The 27147-nt window shown below is 44.8% G+C and overlaps 1 protein-coding gene across 1 annotated transcript in view; it reads right to left on the bottom strand.

Moving 5' to 3' along the window:
- The window catches only part of LOC134446315 (alpha-1,6-mannosylglycoprotein 6-beta-N-acetylglucosaminyltransferase B-like), a 207429-nt gene that overhangs the window by 131828 nt on the left and 48454 nt on the right, over positions 1 to 27147 (bottom strand). Inside the window, exons 3-6 of the mRNA XM_063195667.1 lie at positions 15069 to 15213; positions 7817 to 7930; positions 4128 to 4197; positions 2109 to 2279 (exon numbers count right to left, since the gene is read on the bottom strand). Of these exons, the coding sequence (XP_063051737.1) occupies positions 2109 to 2279; positions 4128 to 4197; positions 7817 to 7930; positions 15069 to 15213 (500 nt within the window). The remainder of the gene's footprint in view (positions 1 to 2108; positions 2280 to 4127; positions 4198 to 7816; positions 7931 to 15068; positions 15214 to 27147) is intronic.

Here is a 27147-nt window from a genome sequence, read left to right as displayed (position 1 = left end):
AGAAAAAAACAAAATACAGCCATTAATGTTTGAACATGTACTCATAAAAGTGAATACACCCCAGATTAAAATCTGGTAGAGAAGGGGCTATGTTGGCTCGAATGGTCTCGAAATGAAACGAAATGAAAAGGGATGACAAGGGAGGTCTCTGTGCTAATGTTTAAATCATTTTCTGCTTCAGGTATGGTATCTAGCATTGTGTCTGGTTCTGCACGATTCAGCACCTCTTTGAAGTGTTCTGTCCACCTCTCTTGCTGATCCTGTTGTGATGTTAACAATTTGCCATTTTTGCTCTTGATTGGCATACCCACGTTTAGTTGTTTATCTTGGTCTCAAGAGAGATGAACAGACCAAGGATATGGATCATTGGAACCATGTTGTGTGATCTGAAGAGACCAAGATAAACAAATTTGCTTTAGATGGTGTCAAGCATGTGTGGTGGTAAACAAGTGAGTTTTACAAAAACGGTGTATCCTCTCAATAGCCAAGCATGGTAGTGGGACAGACATGGTTTGGGGATGCATGAATGCTGTCAACATTGGCAATCTGAAATACACCTAAAAGAAACATGCATGTCAACATGCACTGTGACTACTGAAGCAGATCATGATACTCTCCATAGGATTGCATTCAAATCTCACACCAATCTATTTAAGCCAGATGCAGACTCAAAAATTTAAAGTTCAATGCAAAGAAAGGTTGAAACGCACACTGATGAACTCCCTTGTCATCCCTTTTCATTTCGATTCATTTCGAGACTATTCGAGCCAACATAGCCCCTTCTCTACCGGATTTTAATCTGGGGTGTATTCACTTTTGTGAGTACATGTTCAAACATTAATGGCTGTATTTTGTTTTTTTCTGAGTGAACAAGAAATTTAAGCGGTTAAATATGTTGTTAAAAGGTCACTAATCATTGTGTCAAAGTTACATTTCTGTAATGCTTTCCTATGAAAAGATATACTCAAAAATCTGCAAAACTGTGAAGGGTGTATTCACTTTCGTGATATACTGTAGTAAAAGCAGAGAGAGATGCAGTGGGATGAACGAAAGGTAGAAATGGAGGTAGAGCTGAGAGTTGGCAAAGACTTACGGCTTCATGAGAGAATAACTGAATGGAAATGAAGATGAATTCTGGAAATAAGCAAATAAAATCTTACACAGTGCACCTTTAAAGCTGAGAGAGATGCAGTGGGATGAACAAGAGGTGGAACTGGAGGCAGAGCTGAGAGTTGGCAAACTCCTACAGTGACACTAAGGGCTTCATGAGAGAATAACTGAAGAGAAATGAACAGTAGGAATGTAATCATGTCCACCAAGCAAGAATGATGAGGAGCACTGGATGCACCCAGCACTGCATGAGGAATTTGGACCACATTCATCTGAATGACCTCCACTACTGTGTGGGCTGAATGACCTCCACTACTGTGTGGGCTATTCAGACCACATCCACCTGAATGACCTCCACTACTGTATGGGCTATTCAGACCACATCCATCTGAATGACCTCCACTACTGTGTGGGCTATTCAGACCACATCCATCTGAATGACCTCCACTACTGTGTGGGCTATTCAGACCACATCCATCTGAATGACCTCCACTACTGTGTGGACTATTCAGAGACGGCAGACTATTGAGGGCTATTCAGGAGGACAAGTGAAGACTGAAGCTGTAAGTACGTATATCACTGATTGTTCAGAATGCGGCTAATACAAATTTTCATTTTTGAAGAAAAAAAATAGTTCAAATCCAAAATATATAAGTGTATTATCACAGACAAAGGAAAAACATCCCCATGTTTAACTTAGTTCATAAAAACTGAAAGTTTGCATGGCAACTGTTCTTTCAATCAATTATTGTATTTTTTAAATCAGTTTTTGGTTTTACCAGCCTGCAACAGTGCCTGGAGTCCAGGCTCTTCGATTAGATTAGAACTTAACCTGGTTTACTCTTGAACCAGCTTCTATGCCCATGGTGATCAGAGGCCTTTCTTATGTCTTTTAGAGGAATTCTTCTTTGGGAAACATTATTCGTTATCTTCTTGGTCAGACCAACATTTCGGCACGAGATTTGAAAGTTGATGATGATAGTCAGGCAATTTCTCACCTGTCTTCTGGAGGAGTTCTTCTTCTGTGTGGGCGGGGTGGTGTGGTTCCTCCAGGCCAGCGGGGGGCAGAACCACTCCACCTCACTCAGGTAGACCAGGAAGGAGCAGTCGGAGCCATCCACCCCGTAGAAGGCATAGCAGGGGTCCGACGTCCACCTCGATCGCATCCACTGAAACACACATTACATTACACACTCAAAAAAAGTTCTGTTGGATTTACTTAAGAATATTATGGAAAGTATTTCCACATGATTATCTTTCTTAGTTTTAACATAGGCAACTTTGTTGATTTAACAGGATTACCTTCTGTTCATCCACTGAAACACAGATTACATTACATTACATTACATTACATTGCATTTGGCAGACGCTTTATAACCAAAGCGACTTACAAACAAGGACACAATCATATCACAGATGTATTGATCGCATCCACTGAAACACTGATATATTGTATAATGGGTCAAGTGTGTTCAGGGCTATGGTATGTTCCTAAAACAGAAAAATATCTACATTGTAGGGCCCATTATCCATCAGCCATCACTCACAAACACATCTAAACATTGTCCTGTCAGCAAAATTCCATGAAAGTTAACAGACAGCACAAAAGTCTAGAAATTCTCATATATCCAACCAACAAACAGTCCTGCATAATTAAAGCAATCGTTTACATGTGGGAACGCAGCATTTGAGCAGTCGGTTTAAATGTCTTAAGAGAGCTTATGGGTACACCTGGCTAGCCAGGCCATGCCCTCCTAGTGACGCAACACCTTCAGCGTTGCCAATAGTCAGGTCAAGAGCAATGCAAGTACTTTCTGAGCTCCCGAAGAAATGGGAACTCCTCCCACTTTGTCGGGAAGCAAACAACCATTAGCAAACCAAGGGAGGCAGGTCAACCATGCCGTTTGGGAAATGTTAATTGTTATGTTCTTGATCAGACCAAGTCTCGAAGAGATTTGAAAGTCGTTGATAATCAGGCTTATGTCTGGCTGTACTTCAGGTCTTTCTGAGCTGTTCTTTCATGGTGCGTGTCCTCAGCATTCACGATTTAATGTGAACCACAGTAACATTGGGGCCCATGAGAAACACAATGACCCAAATACAACTCTATCTTCATGACTCTGATTATGCTAATTAGCGATCTCAATGGGAACACACTGTACACGTAGTAGTGTCTGAGTTACACATCTGTTAGCATTAGATGTTTAATTATAACACAATTTAGTTTCTACAGCCAGCAGTGGAGTACATGTTCAGATCCCCTCAGGCTGTCCTACACTGTAAAAAATACCAGCTGCCTCAGAATTGTAAGTTAATTTAAATTCTCATTGTAAGTTGTGTGAATTGAATTGAAGTTTTTTGTTGTTTGAACACAAATATTGACAAAGCTTCAATTTAAAGGTTCACACAACTTACAATAAGGATTTCAATTAACTTGGACTTCTGAGGCAGCTGGTAAACTTGTGATTTGAAGTTAAATTATGCTGATTTTGTACAGTTTTATAGCAGAATGAATTAACTATAAGTTATCATGACTTATCACTGATATCATTTTTACAGTGCATATCTCTACAACCTGCCCGAGTTAATCTCTGCATCAAAGGGAGTGGACTGGAGTCCTCACAGTATATTGTGACTAGCCACACGCACCATCCTACATACTTCCACCAAGAGACTTTGCTTCGCACTACGTCAGGTAACTGTTTTCTGTGGAGCGATGTTCAGCGGCAGGATTTGACCGATTTAATTTCATCCTACGGTAGGACGTTCTGTCAGACATGTTTGTTAAACGGTCCTACTTCGCAAAAGATAGACGTCAGACATGTTTGTTCAACAACTTATCCTGATTTTCCCAAGAATTTCCTTCCCGCTTTCTGCAATCATGTCAGATCAAACAACCTCCAGACCATGAATACAAAATGAAAAGGATGGTCAGAAGGACCAGGCTATATTGTGACAGACTTTGAAGTCAGACAGCTCCATCTCTTCAGCCATCCACACTGAACTGGGTGACTTACTTCAACTTTGCTGGGGCAATCTGGGTAGCGAGGGTCTCGAGGAACTTCACACTGACCCGTTGAACCATCTCTCACAACTGTAGAGAAGACAGGGAAGCAGAGAGAGAGAGAGAGAGAGAGAGAGAGAGAGAGAGAGAGAGAGAGAGAGAGAGAGAGAGAGAAAGAGAGAGGGGGGAGAGAATAAATAATCTCAGTTCCGATCATGTCATCCGGGCGTTTGTTTTTAATAAACATCTGAAACCTCTCCTGCATGATACATGAGGCACGACTGTAACTGCTCTCCAGATGACACAGCCAAGCATCATATATATTAAGTAGCCAAGCATCATATATATTAAGTCCAGGGAAGCTGAAAACAAACAAGTGAATGTCCCAAATGATTTGGTCCACTGAATGTATGCAGACGAGAAAGTACACGAGAGAAATACAGTATAGGCTGTGCACTGCAGACAGAATAACTCAGTGGCGGAGAAACCAGCAAAATAGTACTAGCCTAATAGAGTTAGGTTAGAAACCAGCAAAATAGTACTAGCCTAATAGAGTTAGTTTAGAAACCAGCAAAATAGTACTAGCCTAATAGAGTTAGAAACCAGCAAAATAGTACTAGCCTAATGGAGTTAGGTTAGAAACCAGCAAAATAGTACTAGTCTAATAGAGTTTGGTTAGAAACCAGCAAAATAGTACTAGTCTAATAGAGTTAGAAACCAGCAAAATAGTACTAGCCTAATGGAGTTAGGTTAGAAACCAGCAAAATAGTACTAGCCTAATGGAGTTAGGTTAGAAACCAGCAAAATAGTACTAGCCTAATGGAGTTAGGTTAGAAACCAGCAAAATAGTACTAGCCTAATAGAGTTAGGTTAGAAATATGGAGAATGAAAACAAATGAAGTGAATGTCCCAAATGATTTGGTCCACTGTAGGAATGCATATAGGGAGTATACTCTAGAAAGATGGAGACTGAAAACGAATGAAGTGAAAGTCCCAAATGATTTGGGCTACTGGAGGAATGCATATAGAGAGTATACTCTAGAAAGATGGAGACTGAAAACGAATGAAGTGAACGTCCCAAATGATTTGGCCTACTGGAGGAATGCATATAGAGAGTATACTCTAGAAAGATGGAGACTGAAAACGAATGAAGTGAACGTCCCAAATGATTTGGTCCACTGGAGGAATGCATATAGGGAGTATACTCTAGAAAGATGGAGACTGAAAACGAATGAAGTGAACGTCCCAAATGATTTGGTCCACTGAAGGAATGCATAAAGGGAGTATACACTCTGGGCCGCAGTCATCACATTAATTGCTCCATTGAGTTGACTAACAGCAGGCAGGACTGCCAAGGGACTCGGGAGGGTATCATGACTCGCCGTACTCGAGTGCCTCTAATTTCCCTAATGAAAATGGAGTGTGTGTTTCTGGTTTGCAAAAGGCCTATCCTACCGTGCCTACTCCAGACACCAGATGGAAATTAGCTATTGTGCTATAATCTGGCACATTTACATGAATGTACAGCAGACATATACGCTGCATTCGGGTTCTTGAGATTTGAGCTGTTTTACTAAAACTGTGGGTAGGCTAGAGCTGAATGAACACATTCTAATGCAAAATGAGTGTCATAGCATTTAAATGCAACTTATTTGATGTTCGTATGTGCTTCAGAGGCTGCTGTATTTACGATTTAATAGGCAGAGGACACCCTTTCCCAAAAAGGACAAAATGGGTTAATGTGCAATGTCTTGACAAATGAAGTTAAGTTAAGTGAAGTAAGTAAAGTGAATGGGGGTTGGATTTTCCCAGGTGGGGCTTTCGCTTTCATTAAAGGTAGAGTAACTAGATGAAAGTCAATCGAGTCTAATACTTATACAGCACAAATAGCCAAAAGCTATCTCCACTGCAAAGCTCTTTTGAACTTAGCTAATGCTCGGCGGTCTCTGCATCTATCAAATACTTCGAACCACAACCACTCCATCAATAATGAATGTGCTGCATGCGTTGTGATTCAAACTGAAACTGTTGATTGACACTGGGTAACACTTTACTTGTCGCCGGTGTCATAAGCATGACATTACAGTGTCATGACACAGGCATAGGTAAGTCATAAACATTCTGTCCATGTCATGAACATTTTAATCTCAACCTTGCCAAAGACAACCTTGCCATAACCGAATGTCACTTAAGGCCAAGGGTCATAATATGTTTATGACATGGACACAATGTTTATGACTTATATATGACTGTGTCATGACACTATTATGACACTATAATGACACGCTTATGACACCAGCGTCAAGTAAAGTGTTACCCAGTCTTCTATACAAGAGTGTCTATCGCTTCAGAGTAGAGATGCACAGGATCCAAGATCCGGTTCCAGATCCGGCAGGATAATAGGGTTTTTCACAGGATCCGGTCCGGCAAGATCTTAAGCAGTGGATCCGGTAAAAATCAGGATCTGGTGCATCTCTAGTTTTTACGAGAGTTTAGTTTTTACGGAGTGAAAGCCCTTTGGAAGCAGCCATTGCAGGCAGTGTGGCAGTAAGCCAATGAGTCTAAAAAATAGTTTGAGCCAACGTAATAAAACGGGGCTCACGTGTGGGAGTAGGCTATGTGTTTCAACCCTTTCGTAGGATCCGGTATGCGGTTCCGGATCCGGCAGGATCTTAAGCAGTGGATCCGGTATCCGGCAGGATCCTAAAAATCAGGATCCGGTGCATCTCTACTCCAGAGTAAAAGTAATATTTCCTTTTTACTCCCATTCTAGAGTGGGGACTGACATGGACAATTGTGCGCATTCTAAAAAGACTGCACTTGAATTGTGTCTGGTTTCCAAACCAACCATTGAGCAGAATTATTCAATGCACTTTTCAATTGACACAAGATTCATGGTCAGGTCTGAAAGTCTCTGGTGCTCTCAGAGACGTTGTTGAAATGAAGGGGAAAGAGAAGAAATAGTTTTGGAAGAAAGAGCACCGTAGTCTGCAGCAAGAATTATTTATGGCATGATTAATCATCACCAGTGCGCTACAAGGCCTTCATGTTGACGTGCAATGGAAGCTATAAAACTGAGGCATGGCACTGAATTTCAAGTCAACGTCAGACTTTATTCAGTTGCTGGTTTCTTTCCACCCTGTGCAGCAACCGACACAACGTGCTTAATTTGTTTTTATAGTGCCAGGGGCTGTATTTACTTTCTCGCATTAAGCAAATTTGATCTACAAATCACTGAGAGCCCACCTTATCCCTCAGATCTAAGCTCTGCTTTCATTTCAAGTCAAATCCAACAGAATACCATCATAGCACTTTTAGCCTTGGCTAACTTCCAATGCCTGTCTATAAAGTTACATTATGTATGAAGGTAGAAATCTATGTACAGTAGGCCTACTAAATATGACTTTCAAATGTGGTGATGTACTGTAGTCCCCTGGTCCTACTCGCCTTACTGATGGTGCTTCATGTAAAGATGGTGAATTTCTGCTGTACGTTTTCATGAGTCATTTAATTCCAGATTAACTGGAATTAACCCGAATAAAGCTTAATTCTGCTTTGAAAACGTAATGTAAACACATCTTAATTCAGAATTAAATGCAATATCAAAGGAAACTTGACGTAACTATTTAATTCTGAATTATTAATTCGCAATTAAAGACGTCATGTAAAACGTAGCCATTATAAAAGATTACTGGAGTAAACGAACCTCTGCCGGCTGCCATGCTGTTCTGCAGAATCTGCTCCACTCGTACGGCCATGTTGGAAACGTTCTGGGCGATGGCCTGAATCCGCTCCACCAGGCCTGCTGGCTGGATCCTGAAGGGCAAATAAAGGGCAAACCGAACGAGAACAAACAAGATCAGTTTATATAGCAAGGGCAAACCGAACGAGAACACAGGAGATCAGTTTATATAGCAAGGGCAAAACAAATGAGATCACATGAGATCAGTTTATATAAGGGTTTAGGGGTCAGGGTTAGGGTTAGGGTAACTGCATGCACTCTCCTTAAACTGAAAAAACCTGAGCAACGTAGCACAGACCACAGAAATGGCAGGTTTCGGTGGGAAATGTGCCGGTATTCAGACAATAGACATCAATGTCTGAATAGTGGCATGTCTGAATAGCGCCATATCTGCTGGTGAAGATATGTGCTGTACACATTCCCTGGGAGATCTGCACCCTGGCTAAGGTCACAACAGTCATTGAAATGTATTAAGAGACATGAGGCTTTGCAAGCAATACAAATGACCTGCCACCAAAAAGGTGAAGGTCGGAGGGGTCATTCAAATTATGTACAGACAAGGGGCTTAGCAAATAATACCAAATGACCTGACTCGAAAAGGATTTGCTCGGTTCATAAAGTGCACATAGTTTATACAAAACACAATCGATCTTCAATGATTAGCATAACTGCAGCAAAACCAGATCTACTGTGCGCTGTGGAGAAGTGGGAGTGAAATGCTTTAAGTAGAATACAACAAGGACTACTGTGGAGAAGTGGGAGTGAAATGCTTTAAGTAGAATACAACAAGGACTACTGTACGCTGTGGAGAAGTGGGAGTGAAATGCTCTAAGTAGGCCCTGAGGAAAGACAGTTGGCTCGCATGTTTCCAGAGGAACATCAGTAGGCAGCTCCATAACCTCTGCCTTGTGACTCCAGAGCAGAATGCAGTATATATAGAATGCAGAGCTGTATATCTGGCAAAATGCACCAACGCTCCCATACCACCACGAGTGTGATGTGTGTGCTAATAGTACTATTACTGGCTAGGGATGCAAATTATCGATTAATTCATTAATCATTAGTTGATAGCCTTATCGATCTACTTATGATTAATTGATAAGCTACTAAACTACTCGATCTAAAAATTTTAATTAAAAAATTAGATAAAATACCACATTTAAATTAGTTCTATTTCAATTCTTTAATCCAAAGGTGTTTTAAATATTCCCACTATTCACACCCCTCTTCACATACACTCTTCACATGCCCATATCACCTGGGTCTCTTGTAGGTTGAATTGTAGATTAATTGCGATTAATGTTTTTTAATTGATTAATCAAAGTCGAATAATCGATTAATCGATTAATCGTTTGCATCCCTTTTACTGGCACATTATAAGAGACCCCTTCAGCATGTATTAGTGAGTAAAAATGAATAAAATGCTTCCTTTCCCAATTGACTCCCAAGATTAATCATCTCCCTCCATTGGTCTTTAACAGTTCACTGGCCAACCTCCTGTGCAAGATTAAAGACCAATCACATTGCAGCAGGGCAGCTCTTGACCAATCACATTGCAGCAGGGCAGCTCTTGACCAAACACATTGCAGCAGGGCAGCTCTTGACCAATCACATTGCAGCAGGGCAGCTCTTGACCCTTCCATTCATCTCAGCAGCCTCTGCAGCCACAGCCAAACTACACTGAGATCTCATTTTGAAAAACAACCCACTGGCAGACTTTATTTAATGCCATATCTCTTACTGAAACGTGTGGCTGAAAATATGATTCATGCATTTCAATTAAGCCCATCAATTTTAGAGTGTACAGTTTAGTTTTTTCTTGAAAACAGGTAAGTATTTCCAACTGTCAACTTCATTATGGCGGGAGGTGTGAGGGTCCTCTCCCCGAAAATGTTGCATTTCTTAGATGTAATTTCCAGACACTACTGCTATCACATAAACCAGTATGTACTCCCTAGCATAGTACCCTAGCTCTTGGAATAGGGCACACCACAAGTTTGTCTTCTGCTTCAAAAAATAACTGCCTGGCTTAGCAAAAAGTGTGTCTGTTTTTTCTTCCGAGGCTGTGTGTTGTGTATTATCTTATTGGAGCATAACGTGTAGGCTGTGTGTTGTGTATTATCTTATAGGAGCATAACGAGTAGACTGGAGAAGAGGAGCTGGAGCCTTAATGAGGAGGTTGCATGAGGCAGAGACCGCTGTCACGAACCAGTCATCCCTCTACTCCGCATCACCCAAGGGAGACAACACTGAGATTTGGGGGAAATCAGCAGTTTTGTTTCTGTTCATTCGCCTAGCCTACATCAGCCTCTTCTCTCTCTCTCTCTCTCTCTCTCTCTCTCTCTCTCTCTCTCTCTCTCTCTCTCTCTCTCTCTCTCTCTATTATCTTCCACTGTTTTTCTCTCTCCTTTAGTTTTGTCTTAATCCTTCTTTTTCCTTCCCTTTTGTTCCATCCCTTCCTTTCCTCAAACTCCCGTGCCTGGCACAAAGAGCAGGCTTACGCTTATGGGCACATCTCAGATGTAGGACGCTGATTTTGCATCTCGCTGGCTCTCACACGGGAGGAGAAGAGAAGAGAAGAGGGGGTATGTGTGGAGGAGAAGAGAAGAGGCGGTATCAGGAGAAGAGAAGAGAAGAGAAGAGAAGAGAAGAGAAGAGAAGAGAAGAGAAGAGAAGAGAAGAGAAGAGAAGAGAAGAGAAGAAAAGAGAAGAGAAGAGAAGAGAAGAGAAGAGAAGAGAAGAGAAGAGAAGAGAAGAGAAGAGAAGAGAAGAGAAGAGAAGAGAAGAGAAGAGGGGGTATCAGGAGAAGAGAAGAGAGGGTATCAGGAGAAGAGAAGAGGGGGTATCAGGAGAAGAGAAGAGGGGATATCAGTGGAGGAGAAGAGAAGAGGGGGTATCAGGAGAAGAGAAGAGAAGAGGGGGTATGTGTGGAGGAGAGGAGAAGAGCGGGTATCAGAGGGGAAGAGAAGAGGGGGTATCAGTGAAAGAGAGGAGAAGAGGGGATATCAGGAAAAGAGACGAGGGGGTATGTGTGGAAGAGAAGAGAAGAGAAGAGAAGAGAAGAGAAGAGAAGAGAAGAGAAGAGAAGAGAAGAGAAGAGAAGAGAAGAGAAGAGAAGAGAAGAGAAGAGGGGATATCAGTGGAGGAGAATAGAAGAGGGGGTATCAGGAGAAGAGAAGAGGGGGTATGTGTGGAGGAGAAGAGGAGAGGGCATATCAGAAGAGAAGAGAAGAGAAGAGAATAGAAGAGAATAGAAGAGAAGAGAAGAGAAGAGAAGAGAAGAGAAGAGAAGAGAAGAGAAGAGAAGAGAAGAGAAGAGAAGAGAAGAGAAGACAAGATAAGAGATGAGGGGATATCAGTGGAGAAGAGAAGAGGGGGTATGTGTGGAGGAGAAGAGGAGAGGGGATATCAGGAGAATAGAAGAGGGGGTATGTGTGGAGGAGAGGAGAAGAGCGGGTATCAGTGGAGGGGAAGAGAAGAGGGGGTTATCAGTGAAGGAGAAGAGAAGAGAAGAGGGGATATCAGTGGAAGAGAGGAGAAGAGGGGATATCGGGAAAAGAGAAGAGGGGATATCAGGAGAAGAGAAGAGGGGATATCAGTGGAAGAGAGGAGAAGAGGGGATATCGGGAAAAGAGAAGAGGGGATATCAGTGACGGTGTGCTCTATGACACAGCAGCCTCTTGCTCAGGCTGTGGAGAGCTGGCAACTCCAGAGAGCATCAGTCATAGCAGCCTCCAGAGAGCATCAGCAGTCGTAGCAGCCTCGCCAAGACAGACCTCTACTGCCCCCGCTGGCAGGAGCTGTACAGTGCTAACAGAGGAGAGACGGAACTGTGCTGAAATCTAGCACAACACAAAACACAAATACACTCAGAAGCAAAAAGCAAATTGGATAGACAAATAGACAATAGACAAATTTGATGGAATTTTCTAACGCACAGCCAAGTATGTCAACTTAAAATCCAGTAGTTGAAAAATAAATGTATTTGTTAGTTATAGTGTGATGTGCAAACAAATGAGAAAAATCAGCATTTTCTAAAGTCTGTGGGACACAGAACAAGATGAACATTGCAAAATGAAATAATGTTACACTATCTGTGTGAAACAACAATAATTGACATTATCTTTTTAATAACCTGTCAAACGAGTTCCTTAACCACAATGTTTTTATTAATGTGTACACTAAGCCATAAGACTCAAAGCCAACATTTAATGTGTTGTTCAAAATACGGCTGAACTACATGCTTCATGTTTTTTAAATATTTTGTGTTGTAAAACCATGCAGAACTAAAGCAGGGGTGGAGTACTGCTGGAGTGCTTTGCCCTGATGAAGACCACATGGGTGCTTGAAACATGTTGACATTTTAATTACGAGTAGCCACAGTCAATAAAGGCATTTTTAATGTAATTTCCTCCTTCCTGGAGATCTGCTGCTGAGTGCCTCATGGGACCTGATACTTTGATGAGGATGTGGAGTACTATACTGTTCAAAAGTTAATTTCCAACACCGACATCCATTGCACAGCAGGTCTGGCCCTGTCATGGGTTTCTATGGGAGCAGGGAGTTTGGCGGTACACGTCGTTTGTCTTGCATGGCAACCACATTAATTTGGCCTCATAAATGGCCTGGGGGTGGTGGAGGGTGCTCACTGCTGACTGTTCTGTTGGCATGCTCTGGGAGTTCTCGCTGCACTTGCAGTGGTGTTGCCATCTCGCCCTGTTGGACTTGAAAATAAGGGCTTGAGTTTTGCCTTCGCCTTAACTGAACCCTTCAAACCCACCTGACCCTTCATAGCATTAACTTTCTCGCTCACGCACGCAAACGGGGATGCACACACGTGCACGCACGCACACACACTGCACGGAAGAACCCCTGCAGAGAATATAAATAAAGGCAAACTTGTTGGGAAAGCAGGTCTATCAGTCCTGTTAATGTCTTGAAAATAAGGGCTCGAGTTTGCCATCACCTTAACTGAACCCTTCAAACCCACCTGACCCTTCAACGCATTAACTTTCTCCCTCACACACGCACACACGTGCACGCACACACACACTGCTGGAAAGAACCCCTGCAGAGAATATAAATTCCTGTTGGAATAGCAGGTCTATCAGTTCAACGCTGACCAACCCCATTCCAAGTGTAAGATAGCTCACTGCTGCCTGACGGAGTGTGCAGCATTACGAGTCATGGATTGCTGTTATCTTTCATATCATACTATATTAATCACACATCACACCCAAGACTAACAAGCTACAGTAGCAGACACACATGACTGCTCCAGAGGCATCAGTAAACTGTAATGAAGAGAAGGAAGAGTCGGATCTAAAGGAATGAGGAAGACAAGTCAGCCTGCAGCTCAGACCAGTTTGAGTGAAATGAACACCAAGGGCCTGTGTGTGGTAGATGTATTTAGATATAAATAGTCACAGCATTTAGATCCGTAGTTACAGCAACTGTAAATTAAAGTAGTGTGTCTTTTTCTAGAAAGCATCATTACTTCTTTTCATGCGTCTTTTTCCTCTTCTCGCTTCGCCTCCTCCTTCACTATTCCCTTTGAGGATAAAGCTGTGTGTTGAGCGTGGCGGAGCATGCAAGTGATCATCACAGTGATCTGAATTTCTGACAGCAACAGAGAGACTCCCTTTTTTAGAAATCCTTTTGTCACAACATGTCACACAAAAAGTAGTCAATCAATACAAAAGATGATCATCTACCCATTCTATTCCCTCCTCTTTTCTACAGAAACACAGACGTTAAGAAAAACAAATATGTAACCAACAGCTAACGCAGAAAAAGAAAATGTTCGGGGAACATAACCGGAACCAAAGGCTTGCATAACTAGAACGTTGTGGGAGTGAAAATGTGCCGATCCCTCTTTCTTTGGCCTTTTCTGCTCTCTGCCTTCTAAGCTCAGAGCTCATTTTATTTCTTTCTCTGTCTCATGGCTCTCAGACAGGAAATGCTGAGTCACAGAGTGTGAACACATTCTGCTAATTAAATGACAACAAACATCGCTATGATGAGGTAGCACAGTCATTAGCAGCAGTGAATCAGCGTAGCGTTGCCTGGCAGCATCTTGACCTGACTGCCTGAATCTAACGGTTTCAGTACTAACACGAAGCTCTGAAGGTTCAAAACATCCACGGAGAGACACATAGAAAAAGGCCAGTAACCTACAGTATGTAAGACAAAGAAGCTGTTATTAAATGTGGACTATGTTGGACACAAATGATTACTGGTGAGACAAGTAGAATGAGGCAGCTATACTCATGAACGGCCATCCGGGTACTTTGCTCTTAAATTTGCGTTACGCCCCTTTATGGGTGAAAACAAACCGAATGTCTCATTGACTTACATGCTACATCGGCTAGCCTAAATGAACACATTCCATGCTTCAGCCACGGCTATTTGGCAATATTATTTGAACAGCCGGCAACACAACGCGTTTTCGGCACGTTGTGCGTGAACAACGCTAGTCTACAGGTCCGTATCTTTCGTTTATTAAACCCCAACATCGCCAATTGACTTGTATGGGTTGCTTTCCCCCACAAATGGGCGTAACGCACATGGAAAACGTCACGCCATTCATGAGTATGTTAGCAAATCCATCTGCAATAGTTACTTTTCAATGGAAACCAAAACAAAATAAAGGTCGGACTTGACCACAAATACAGACTTGCTGAATGGTTGGCAGAGGACAAATATAATATGAAAGTAACTGTTAGCCATAAACTATCTTCATAATATGGTACAGTTTCCTCAGGTCCTCTCCCATGTGCAGTATTTAAACTACCAGTGGCCGATTACCCATAAGGGCAATCAGCACAGGGCCCAGGGGCACCAACCATTTTTGACCAGTGAGGGGGCACCACAAGACACAGGCGTAACAAATATTGTTTTTAAAGGGGGAACCAGTGAGGTATATTGGCCAGGGGCACCACATTGGCTTAATACGATCCTGCCTGCCTGACTACACCCACCTGTTGGCACCACATTGGCTTAATACGATCCTGCCTGCTACACTACACCCACCTGTTGGCACCACATTGGCTTAATACGATCCTGCCTGCTACACTACACCCACCTGTTGATGGCTGAGCTGAGCTCCTCCTTTTACGTTTGGCTTCTTGGGGCCCCCCTTGGCAGGTGGGGGCCCCTAGGCTGCAGCCATATCTTGTGTCTGTGTGTTAATCCGGGCCTGACTACACCCACCTGTTGATGGCTGAGCTGAGCTCCTCCAGGCGTCGCGCGTCGCTGCTGTTGTCCAATCGGGAGAGGCTGTCCATGCGCTTCATGATCACCTCCAGCATGTCGCTGATCTTCCGCAGCACGCCACGAGATTCCACCACACCCATCACTATGGAGACGAGAAGAGAGGAGAAGGGGGAACAAGAGGGGAAGAGAGAGTTAGCACGCCACGAGACTCCACCACACCCATCACTATGGAGACGAGAGGAGAGGGGAAGAGAGAGTTAGCACGCCACGAGACTCCACCACACCCATCACTACGGAGAGGAGAGGGGGAACAAGAGGGGAATAGAGAGTTAGAACGCCACGAGACTCCACCACACCCATCACTGTGGAGACGAGAGGAGAGGAGAAGGGGGAACAAGAGGGGAAGAGAGAGTTAAATTCAGCCTTTTACCAAACAAACCCCATGATTTTGTGCAAAAGATGACTATAAAAGTTACTGCGATGGCAGTTCTGCATTGTTGATTCCCTGGGGGGGAAATGAGGAGGGAAATCAAGAGAGGCTAAAATATTTGGAAGTAGCAGCTTGGAGGGTGTGTGTGTGTGTGTGAGGAGAAAAAAAAATGTATAACCTTACTGTCACCAAAATTGTAATGGCTATGTCTTAATATGTTACCTAAGGCTCTTGGTACTGTCATAGCAATGTTGTAGTTGAGTATTTTTAGCAAATAGTGAATAGGCCTGCCGGCGAACTCGTCTGCAGTAAGACGCCACGTGCACATGGATCGTTAGCAATTTGAGGCGTGGCTAGACCAGGGACCGAGCAGAACGGCGCAATTTAGAAGTGACTGGCGCTGACAAGATTTCAAGCTGGCGAAACTTCGGTGTTCTGATGATTTTGAATAAATAACTTCATGGACGTGTTCTGTATAGCCCATAGACCAATTCTAACTGCTGTATGAAGGGGTTTAATATGTCACCTTTAACTGTTTTCTGACTAAACTGACCTACACTAAACTCATACAGATGGTGTAACTTCAATCTGCTCATTACCGTGCCGGGCCGCGACAGCGTACCGTGATCATTACACCCTGTGGCCAGCCCCGTATCTCAGCCCCGTAGCGCAGAGCCAGTCTGTTGTAACCTTATCGCTACCAAAATGGTGATGACCAAGTCTTAATTCGGTTACTTAATATACTCTGCATTGTCACAACAAATTTATTATGATTTAGTTGAGTGTTTTCAGCAAAGACAGAATAAGCCTCTCTGCGGGCCCATCGACAGTAAGCATTAGGGGTGTAAATCACAGCCTCCATGAAGATACGATACAGTAACGATTTCTTAAAGCAGGGATTCGATTATTTTCAAAACTTAAGAATTCCCCGCGATATGATATGATTCGATTAAATTAATTCTACAGACTTTTCTACTTCTATTATGTTATGGAGCTAGGGTATTGGGCAGGGATAAAGCAGTAGAGAAGCCATATGCCCTCGGTACCTCAGTACAGAGATGAGAGATTTATAAATAGAGATATGAAAGGGGCAAATTAAACACTTGGGGACCGGTCAGGGAGAGCGATAATTGCTTTGTCACACTTTTTTTGAAAAGAGGACATCTGAGTGCTAGACCAAACAAACAGTTCTGCTGACAGATCTCAAGAGGTCTCAGACGTGCTGACACACAGTTTGGGACATCGCTTTAACCTTTGATGCTCAACATAATAGTGTGCTGTGGACACGGTTTGGATTATATGAAAAGACTAAGAGAGGGGAACAAATTATGTTGACATTGTCTTTGTGCTCGCTCTGATGGAGCCAATTATGTGTGGCCACAGAGGACTCTGATGGATGTGATGGCTTTCACCTGCTTATAGAGGTCAGCCACTGAGGCGGAGTGCCAGAAGGGAGGGGGGGCAGTACAGGAGAGGAGAGGGTAGGGGAGGGGAGGGTTGGTGGTGCCAGGTAGGGTAGGGTAGGGTAGGGCAGGGGGTGGGGGAGGGGAGGGTTGGTGGTGCCCGGTAGGGCAGGGTAGGGGGGAGGGGAGGGGAGGGTTGGTGGTGCCCGGTAGGGCAGGGTAGGGTAGGGCAGGGGGGAGGGGAGGGGAGGGTTGGTGGTGGTGCCCGGTAGGGCAGGGTAGGGTAGGGCAGGGGGGAGGGGAGGGGAGGGTTGGTGGTGCCCGGTAGGGCAGGGTAGGGTAGGGCAGGGGGTAGGGGAGGGGAGGGGAGGGTTGGTGGTGCCTGGTAAGGTAGGGTAGGGTAGGGCAGGGGGGAGGGGAGGGGAGGGTTGGTGGTGCCCGGTAGGGCAGGAGAGCAGGGGGGAGGGGAGGGGGAGGGGAGGGGAGGGTTGGTGGTGCCCGGTAGGGCAGGGTAGGGTAGGGCAGGGGGGAGGGGAGGGGAGGGTTGGTGGTGCCTGGTAAGGTAGGGTAGGGTAGGGCAGGGGGGGAGGGGAGGGGAGGGTTGGTGGTGCCCGGTAGGGCAGGAGAGCAGGGGGGAGGGGAGGGGGAGGGGAGGGGAGGGTTGGTGGTGCCCGGTAGGGCAGGAGAGCAGGGGGGAGGGGAGGGGAGGGGAGGGGAGGGTTGGTGGTGCCCGGTAGGGCAGGGTAGGGTTAGGGCAGGGGGGAGGGGGAGGGGAGGGGAGGGTTGGTGGTGCCTGGTAAGGTAGGGTAGGGTAGGGCAGGGGGGGGGGGGGAGGGGAGGGTTGGTGGTGCCCGGTAGGGCAGCAGAGCAGAGGNGAGGGGAGGGGAGGGGAGGGGAGGGTTGGTGGTGCCCGGTAGGGTAGGGCAGTGCAGCAGAGCAGGGGGGAGGGGAGGGGAGGGGAGGGGAGGGTTGGTGGTGCCCGGTAGGGGGGGGTAGGGTAGGGCGGGGGGGAGGGGAGGGGAGGGTTGGTGGTGCCCGGCAGGGTAGGGTAGGGTAGGGCAGGGGGGAGGGGAGGGGAGGGTTGGTGGTGTCCGGTAGGGTAGGGCAGGGCAGCAGAGCAGGGGGGAGGGGAGGGGAGGGTTGGTGGTGCCCGGCAGGGTAGGGTAGGGCAGGGGGTAGGGGAGGGGAGGGGAGGGTTGGTGGTGCCCGGTAGGGTAGGGTAGGGTAGGGCAGGGGGGAGGGGAGGGTTGGTGGTGCCAGGTAGGGTAGGGTAGGGTAGGGCAGGGGGGAGGGGAGGGGAGGGTTGGTGGTGCCTGGTAGGGCAGGGGGCAGGGCCGCTGACAAGAGACAGAAGGGCCCCAAAACCAATACATACAATGTAATGGGGACCCAATTATGGGCCCCCTATCTACCTGGGCCCAGGTTAACATACCCATTTGCCCCCCCCCCCCCCCCCTGTTGACGGGCTTGGCAGGGGGAGTTGGACAGCAAGGTCAGCCAGAAACAAGGGAAGGGCGGTTCATTTCTTTTCACCTTCTTGTTCTTATTAGTCAGTGTTTCTATCTCTTAAGCTTGTTTTATTAGTCTGCGTTGCTATCTCTTATTATTATTAGTCAGTGTTTCTATCACTTAAGCTTGTTTTATTAGTCTGCGTTGCTATCTCTTCTTATTATTAGTCAGTGTTGCTATCTCTTCTTATTAGTCAGTGTTTTTACTGTATCTCTTAAGGTCATTATATTAGTCAGTGTTTCTATCTCATTATTAGTCAGTGTTGCTATCTCGTCTTATTATTGGTCAGTGTTTCTACTGTATCTCTTCAGCTTGTTTCTATTTCATTGGCCACAGGCTCCATGGCCTTATTGCAATGGGATTAACAGCTATCACACAGGGGGCACATTATCATCGCCCTGGCCTAACACAATGTATATACTGTACACACACACACACACACACACACAGCATGGGCTGGAGTATCACAACAACCTAGTCGGTCATGGCTATGGCAGAAATGCTGTTATGACTGTAGAGTAGAGTAGAGTAGAGTAGAGTAACTTTATTGATCCCCAGGGGGAAATTCAGGTATCCAGTAGCTTACATAAATACACAAATACACAAAAGCCCACATGGACATTTCAAGACAAAAATAAACACAGGAATAGTCATCAGGGTGGGGAAAATAAAATAAAATAATAGATATAATAAATGTAGAAAAGGTAACTGTGCAAAAAGACATTCTGTGAGTTGGGATAGACCAATGCAGAAAAACATACTCTGTCAGTTAAGGTAGACAACAAGTGTTGATGGATACATCTATGATATAGTATAGTATCTAGAAGTAGGCAGTGTACAGAGTATGATAGGGGTTGAAAATTCTTACAATATCACAGTAAAGTACAGGTAAGTGTATTAGGCAGCACACACACACACACACACACACACACACACACACACACACACACACACACACACACACACACACACACACACACACACACACACACACACACACACACACACACACACACACACACACACACACACACACACACACAGATAGACAAGCAAGAAGATTAACAGCAAGCCGCATGCTGAAATGATTGCTTGTTTTTCTCGCCCTCGCAGTGCAATCCACAACAAGTGGTAGGTGGGCTGTCCTGGTCAAGGTCTTTGCCACATGCCCCTTGCTTTTTCAACTCTGAGTGAAGACATCTGCTCAAGGAATGAAAACAATGCTGGAAGGGAACAATGCTCAAATAAAGGCATAAAAGCCCCTAAAAAACGTAAAAAAACCAATGCTGGAAAACATTAAAGAGAGGCCCCGTTGGCTATCTGTCCCCTAGATGAAACCTCAAGAATCTTGCAAAGTGCTCCGATTCTCTTGAAGCGTGCACTTGGTCACACAGGGTTGCGTGCATTATCTAAGGCACGTAGCAAACATATGGCCGTCCGAACAGGACACAGAGGACTGAGGTATTTAGCATAGAACTTCCTCCATCTTGACAGGCCTACAGGTAATATTCGGAGGAAATAGGAAAACAGAGTGGGGAGGAGCTAATGGAAATCCATATTACATGATGCATCTATGATGAAGGCCTGAGGGAAAGCCCCACACAATAGGTAATGTGCACTGTATCGTGATAAGTCCATTTGCATTTCTTACACGTGGTTTCACTGGCATCATTTCCTGCAGGAGGGCATCCCCCAATGGCACCCCAAGGAAGCAGTGCCGCGGGACGGTACCATTACACATTATGTGCACTCGGTCACATAGGGTTGCATGCATTATCTGAGGCACGTAGCAAACATATGGCCGTCCGAACTAGCCAGATAAACCAGCCTAAATGTGAGACCGGAGTCATTTAGTCTGGCCCCGATGAACGATACCTCGGACAATTGCTGACGAGAACAACCTGTTGTTTTTTCAAACCGTGCCGGCGCTCTGACCAATCGGCGATTTTTGCCATTGATGTGCTTTACCAACGGTGTTGCAAGCTTCGTTGTCACTACCTCAAACCCTGCCCGCTTTGATTCAAAACAAATCTCTGCGTTGTAATTGGTTTTGCCAGACTCAGGGCACAGTGTTCAAAACGTTCTCAGATCCGAGGCCAGACCCACTCGCAGCTGAAAAAATTCTGAGCCCAGCGGGTGGCGCTGGTTTACCAGGCTACGTCCGAACAGGACACAGAGGACTGAGGTATTTAGCACAGACAGAACTTCCTCCATCTTGACAGGCCTAATATCCGCCACTGACCCTCTAACCAATCTTTTTTTATTACCCTGTATATGTGGGTAGTTGTATATGACCCACTTAAGAGATTTATCAGAATGAGACAGCATTTAGCACTGCTGTGGTTGGGCACCGCTTCCAGTGTTGCCATATTGGGCTGTTTCCCGCTCAATTGGGCTGCTTAGGATGGCCTTGTGCGGGTAAAAATGGCATTTAGCAGAAAAACCCGCTCAATTTTTGCTATAGACTTCAATAGATTTGGGCGGGATTTTATGCTTCTAGGCGGGTTTTGAGCATTTTTTGGGCTGGAAATCATCAGCCTCATCTGGAGGCTGGCAACCCTGACTGCTGCAACACTGCTGCCACCACAAATCACTGAGCGCCGCCACAGTCACCGGCCTGGTGGTTGGGATTAAGGCAATTACAGCAGAGCGACCGCACCGCACGTTATTAGAGGGGAGCCTGACGGATTACTGGAGAGAGAGAGGCAGAGATGTAGGAGGAGGAGGAGGAGGAGGAGGAGGAGGAGGAGGAGGAGAGATGAAGGAGGAGGAGGAGGAGGAGGAGGAGAGGTGGAGGAGGAGGAGGAGGAGGAGGAGGAGGAGGAGGAGGAGGAGGAGGAGGAGGAGTGGAGAGGCAGAGCAGAGATGAAGGAGGAGGAGGAGGAGGAGGAGGAGGAGGAGGAGGAGGAGGAGGAGGAGTGGAGAGGCAGAGCAGAGATGAAGGGGAAGGAGGAGTGGAGGAAAACGAGTAGTCAGAAAGACCAGGAGGGAAAGAGAGAAGAAAGGAGGGAGTGAGTTAGAACTGAGGTAATGAAAATTCATATTGGATACAATGTGAAAGAAAAGATTGAAATGGTAATGCACGAGAGAGAGAGAGAGAGAGAGAGAGAGAGAGAGAGAGAGAGAGAGACTTGAGGGAGGGTAAAGAAAACATAATGCTTTTTTTGTAGCGTGAACCTACAGCCTGTGAACTACCTACAATCTTTTAGAACCGTAACATATAAAAAAAAACATTGGCGTTAACATCGGCCCAGTTTTACCCATCGAACCGATGTCCGATATGTTGAGAAATGTCAAATATAGGCCGATACCAGAGATATTCTATAGAGATATGCCAACATAATAGGTTTCTATGGGCACCTAACATGACCAGGTTCCGGTCTGCCTAAAGGGGCGTGTCATAATGCTCCTACAATGAATAGAACAGTCTTTAGGTCTGCCTAGGTCTGCCTAAGGGGGGCCATAATAGAACCAGGAAACAATGGGCCAATGGAACCTCTCTCTCTCTACTCTCTCTGCCGATACCGATACATCTGGCCGATACATCGTGCATCCCTAGAACAGGTAATGGCCATTGGCTTTTCTTCCATGTGCTTCCACTGGATTATTCCCTGCCACTGCATCACATTACAGCGGAAGGCAGGAGAGAGAAGAAGGGAGAGAAACGGAGGAGCAGAGGGGGAGGGAGAGAAACGGAGGAGCAGAGGGGGAGAGAGAGAAACGGAGGAGCAGAGGGGGAGAGAGAGAAACGGAGGAGCAGAGGGGGAGAGAGAGAAACGGAGGAGCAGAGAAGAAGGGAGAGAAACGGAGGAGCAGAGGGGGAGGGAGAGAAACGGAGGAGGAGAGGGGGAGGGATAGATGACAAGACAAGACAGGGGGAATGAGAATATGGAGAAGACAAAGGGCAAAGAGATACGGAGGGGAAGAAAAGAAAGAAGGATTACACTGAGGGCATTGGTGGGAAGTAAAGAAGACAACAGGGTCTGTGATTGACAGCTAATGTGTTATTCTATTCTTTTCATGTTTTCCTCTCTGTCATTTGTCTGCTTTATGTTGTACTGTGAACAAAATATTTACTCCTGTAATAAAGTAACCCCCCCCCCCCCCCCCCTGTCTCTCACTCTGTCTCACACACACGCGCGCACGGCGCACGCGCACACACACACACACACACACACACACACACACACACACACACATGCATGCTCGCATGCAAACACGTACACACTTGCTACAGTACAACATACAGAGCTGCAAAATATACATTTATCTTGTACAATATACAAGGCACCACTTACTCCTGTTACACACACAGACACACACACAATTTTACACCCACGTATACGCCATACACGTAAACAAGCAATATACAGGTATATATATATACACCGTATGTAATGTACAATATACCCTTTACAAGACACCCTTGCTCAGTCACCCATGTACACTCAGGTAGACATGAAACCTCTTCAGAAGATGACGAAGCCTAAGGTGTGATCACTTTTCCATTAATATGGACCTCAATGAGATTTACTACCTGCTGCCGCTAAGCACAGCTAATATACAGCTCTGCACCAGGGCGTGTAATGACAGCCACTGAGACGGCCACCATCACAGCAATATTAAACAGAGGACGTTTAAAAAGAGACAAGTTCTTCTGTCTGTAATAGAGACAGGAGTAAGGTTTCCCCACCCAAATAAATAACCTTTATGAACCACCAAACATTCCTCGATAAGATGTCGCCACTAGCTCAAAGAGAGATGCGCTGCACCAGTTCTCTCTCTCTCTCTCTCTCACTCACTCACTCTCTCCTTCTCAATCACTCACTCACATTCTCTCTCTCTCTCTCTCTCTCATTCTCTCTCTCTCTCTCTCTCTGGAGGTGTAAACTAACAACTACCTCTAGAGGGGAGTAGAAAGAGAGAGAAAGTCACCTTCTTAAGCTGCTCATGCCTGCAGTTAATGGCAAGTCTGACACCGTTTAGGGAAGTGACAGGTAGAGTGCTGAACCCCATTAACAGACTCTGTCATCTCATCATCCACATCATCAACATTTTCATCATCTCCTTCTCCTCACTCATGCCATTGATGTGTTTTCTTTGAGCTTTAGGGTTTGGAATTTGTTTCAAGCCACTAACCTGTTAAGAGAACAAAGCTACTGCATGTTGGTCCATCAACCCTCGCAGTTCTGCTCCAGGTAATTCGCTGATACTTAGCAAGCATGTAGCCACTCAGTAAAACTTCACACGCTAATGTCAAAACATGACGACCACTGACTAAAGTGAAATCTGAATGTGGTAAAGAGAAAAGAAGTGGAATAGAATCTGAATCAGAATCATAGCCACTCCAAAGACCAACATAATATACAAAAGAGCAAAAGGAGTCATCCATTTATGTACTTTATTACAGACATTAGCAGTGCGCTAACTCGGCCTACAGACGCCTGTAGTACACTCTAGAATGGTGCTCATTAAAAAGTTAGTCCAATGTATGTATGTGTTCAGAGTGGCACCTGTTGGTAGGCTACATAATATAACCAATGTCATAAAAATAAAATTAGCTTTCTGTTCGGATCCACACATGCCCAACGTCTCAATATAATTTTGCAAGCTTAACCCTCTGAGGTCTAAGGCCTTTCAGAGGCTTTTAGGCTGCTTGCACCACCCTGACATTTTCAAGTATTTTCAACTAACAGTAAGCATCTATGCAAAAGTGAAATATATGGTTGCATTCTGAAAAGCCTGACAATAAATAATCTGAAAGAAAATTGGGTGTCATACAAACATGTTTTATTTAAATGGAGTATAAACACAACTGTACAAAAAAACAGGTTTCAGAGGTCTTCAAAAAGTGTAAGAAAACACACAATAAATATATCTAGCCAAGACTTTTGAAGTTTGAATCTTGTAAACAAATGTGTTGGCTGCATAAAAGTAAAAAGGGCATTTAGAAATGTTTTGTTGTTTTCATACAAAATGCAAAAAAGAAACACTATGTCAGGCCACTGCCTGTCTCATTTGAATACTAATGAGATAGGTGTGAAAAACCTCTAATGGCCCACACCCCCCTGTCAATCTCCATGTGCTCTGATAACACCCCCCCCCCCTGTCACTCTCTTTGTCCTGTGGCCAAGTGAGGAGCATGGCTGTGTTTACTCTAGCTGAAAGGGGCGTGTTGTCACCTCTGAATAGCCACTCAAGCACCGGTACTTTACATGTGAATAGCTATACGTGTGGCTGCTACAGGCAGAGAGTACAGAATATGCGAAGATTTCTTTTCACTTTCTTTAAATTGGGCCAGCTATATAATTTATTTAATATATATATATTTGAAATCTGGAAGGTCTGAGGTTTCTAATGGTGTAACTTATATGTTTCAATGACAAAAACTCACAGAGTTACAGATTTGTTTTTGGAGACATGTCAAATTGCCCTCTCAAGGGCAATTAGACCTCAGAGGGTTAAAGTCAAAATATGCGCAGGCCATTAACCAAACTGAATGCTGAATATGGTCATGACAAAGGAAGCGGAACAAAGTGTCTGCCCAGTTCATTTTATCGCTCCAAAGACCAGCGTATACAAAAGAGCAAAAAGAGTCGTCCGCCATATCTTCCATTTATATGCTTCATTAGAGACATTAGCAATCAGTGCGCTAACTCGGCATACAGACGCCTGTAGTACCCTCGAGGGAGCTATCTGGCCTCGTATTACCACACAAAGGAAGCATCATTATATAGAGATATCGACTGAACAAGACATTCTGTATTACAAGGTTTCTTATCCATGGGGAATGTTGAAGTCATAACCCTAAAGGTCGATGTGGAGTGGATGGTGAACATTCACTTTGCGCAGTAAATAATTTCTCATCCATCTCAACTGACCTTGCTCCTATTGATGGATTTATAGCAAGTTATATACAAAAAATTCAATTACACTTTATAGGGTAGTTTTTACGTGCATTCTTTGTGGTTTTGCTTCCTGAGTCCACAAGGGGCACATAAATCAACGAGCAAACTCTCCATCCTGGCTTGAAGTAAGGAGGAGAAAAAGCAGGAGAGAGGACAGAGGACAGAGGTGAGACATGGCAGGCTGCTGGCAGCAAGGGATGAGTCTCGGTGTCTTGCCTTTGGTTTGTTTATGGCCATGACACATCGTTTGTTTATCCTCCCCAACCCCGCTGGACCACGATCCATCCGAGGGCAGGAGCAAAAGATGAACCTCCATGTGTTTGATGGCAGCAGTAAACATCACAGAGATTTTAGAGCCAGACTACAAGGATGAATTTCTGCCTCAACACCGGAAAAACAAAACTACCAGAAGAACATATCAGAACCACAGAACAAAGAGCATGTTCAGTACCACCAGATTGATAATGCACTTAGGAAATAAATGTCTGTTGTGTAGTTATGAGCTTTTGTTCTGGAGTTCATAATCTGGATCAAAACACAACTTCCTTAAATTATAGCATCCCAGCTCTGACGTGGGCAACCGTTGGGGCACTCGCCTGCCATGCGGCTGACCCGGGTTCGATTCCTGTCCACCTCTCACACTGTCCTATTGAATAAAGTCGAAAATGACAAAAAAAATCTTTAAATGACAGCACCCCACATGGCCAGCCAGAAGGCACATGTGTGTGTGCGTGCGTGCGTGCGTGCGTGCGTGGGTATGTGCGTGCGTGTGCGTGTGTACATATTCTGTCTCTCTCTTGCCGCCGCACCTTTGGTCAGGTCTTCTACGTGACCCCCAACCTTTCCTCTTGCTTTAGGGCAGGGGTCAGGAACCTTTTTGGTGGAGAGAGCCATAAACGGCAAATTTTTAAAAAGAAATTTTCATGGGAGCCATACCATTTTAAAAACATTTCAATTAAGCCCAACAATTTTAGAGTGTACTGTCAAGTTATTGCTTTTATTGATAACAGGTAATAGGTTTGCCAACTGTCAACTTCATTATGGCGGGGGTCTGGGAGAATTTTGTATTTCTTTAGATGTAATTTCCTGCATTTTAACACTTTTTAACCCCCCTTGTCCTGTTTCAACTCAATATGGAACCCGTACTTTTATTTATAAATACTGGACGATTCCATATTTCAAAGGATGGTTAAGTATGAGCCATATACAGTTCCCAAAAGAGCCACATGAACCCTGCTCTAGGGCTTCCATGAGATCAGCAGACCATGGCCTATACAGTATGTGCATGTCCAGGCAGGCAGCGTTTGAATGAGGGTTCAGGAGAATCTGCTGAACTTGGGCCGTACTAGAACATATTAGTTTATTACTTAGTGAAATTTCATGAAAAGATCAAATTAGGCAACCCAGTTTCAATGAGTAGTATAGTTGCAGTACCTTTTTTTGACCATTTCCCGCACAGTGTACCCTTAATCACCTTTCAGGAGAATCTGCTTTGCTAATTGTGTGATGGTGGCCATCTCGGTGTCTGTCATTGTTGAAAGAGGTTCAGGAGAATCTGCTTTGCTAATTATCCTTCGCTGTGTGGGATTTATTAGCAGTGACCTGATTTCATTCTATGAAGCCAAAAGAGTCTGTCGGGACTTGCATCAGTAATTACAGCTCCCTCCGGACATGTTTAGAGAGAGAGGTGAGTTAACACACGGTACATGGAATCAGCAGACCATGGCCTATACGTGCCATTCCAGGCAGGCAGCGTTTGAATGAGGGTTCAGGAGAATCTGCTTTGCTAATTGTCCTTCGCTGTGTGGGATTTATTAGCAGTGACC

This window comes from Engraulis encrasicolus, chromosome 1 (genome assembly GCF_034702125.1).
Source record: "Engraulis encrasicolus isolate BLACKSEA-1 chromosome 1, IST_EnEncr_1.0, whole genome shotgun sequence".
Classification (NCBI taxonomy): domain Eukaryota; kingdom Metazoa; phylum Chordata; class Actinopteri; order Clupeiformes; family Engraulidae; genus Engraulis; species Engraulis encrasicolus.
The sequence above is the reverse complement of the archived record's forward strand: the minus strand, read 5'-3'. Positions and strand labels throughout refer to the sequence as shown.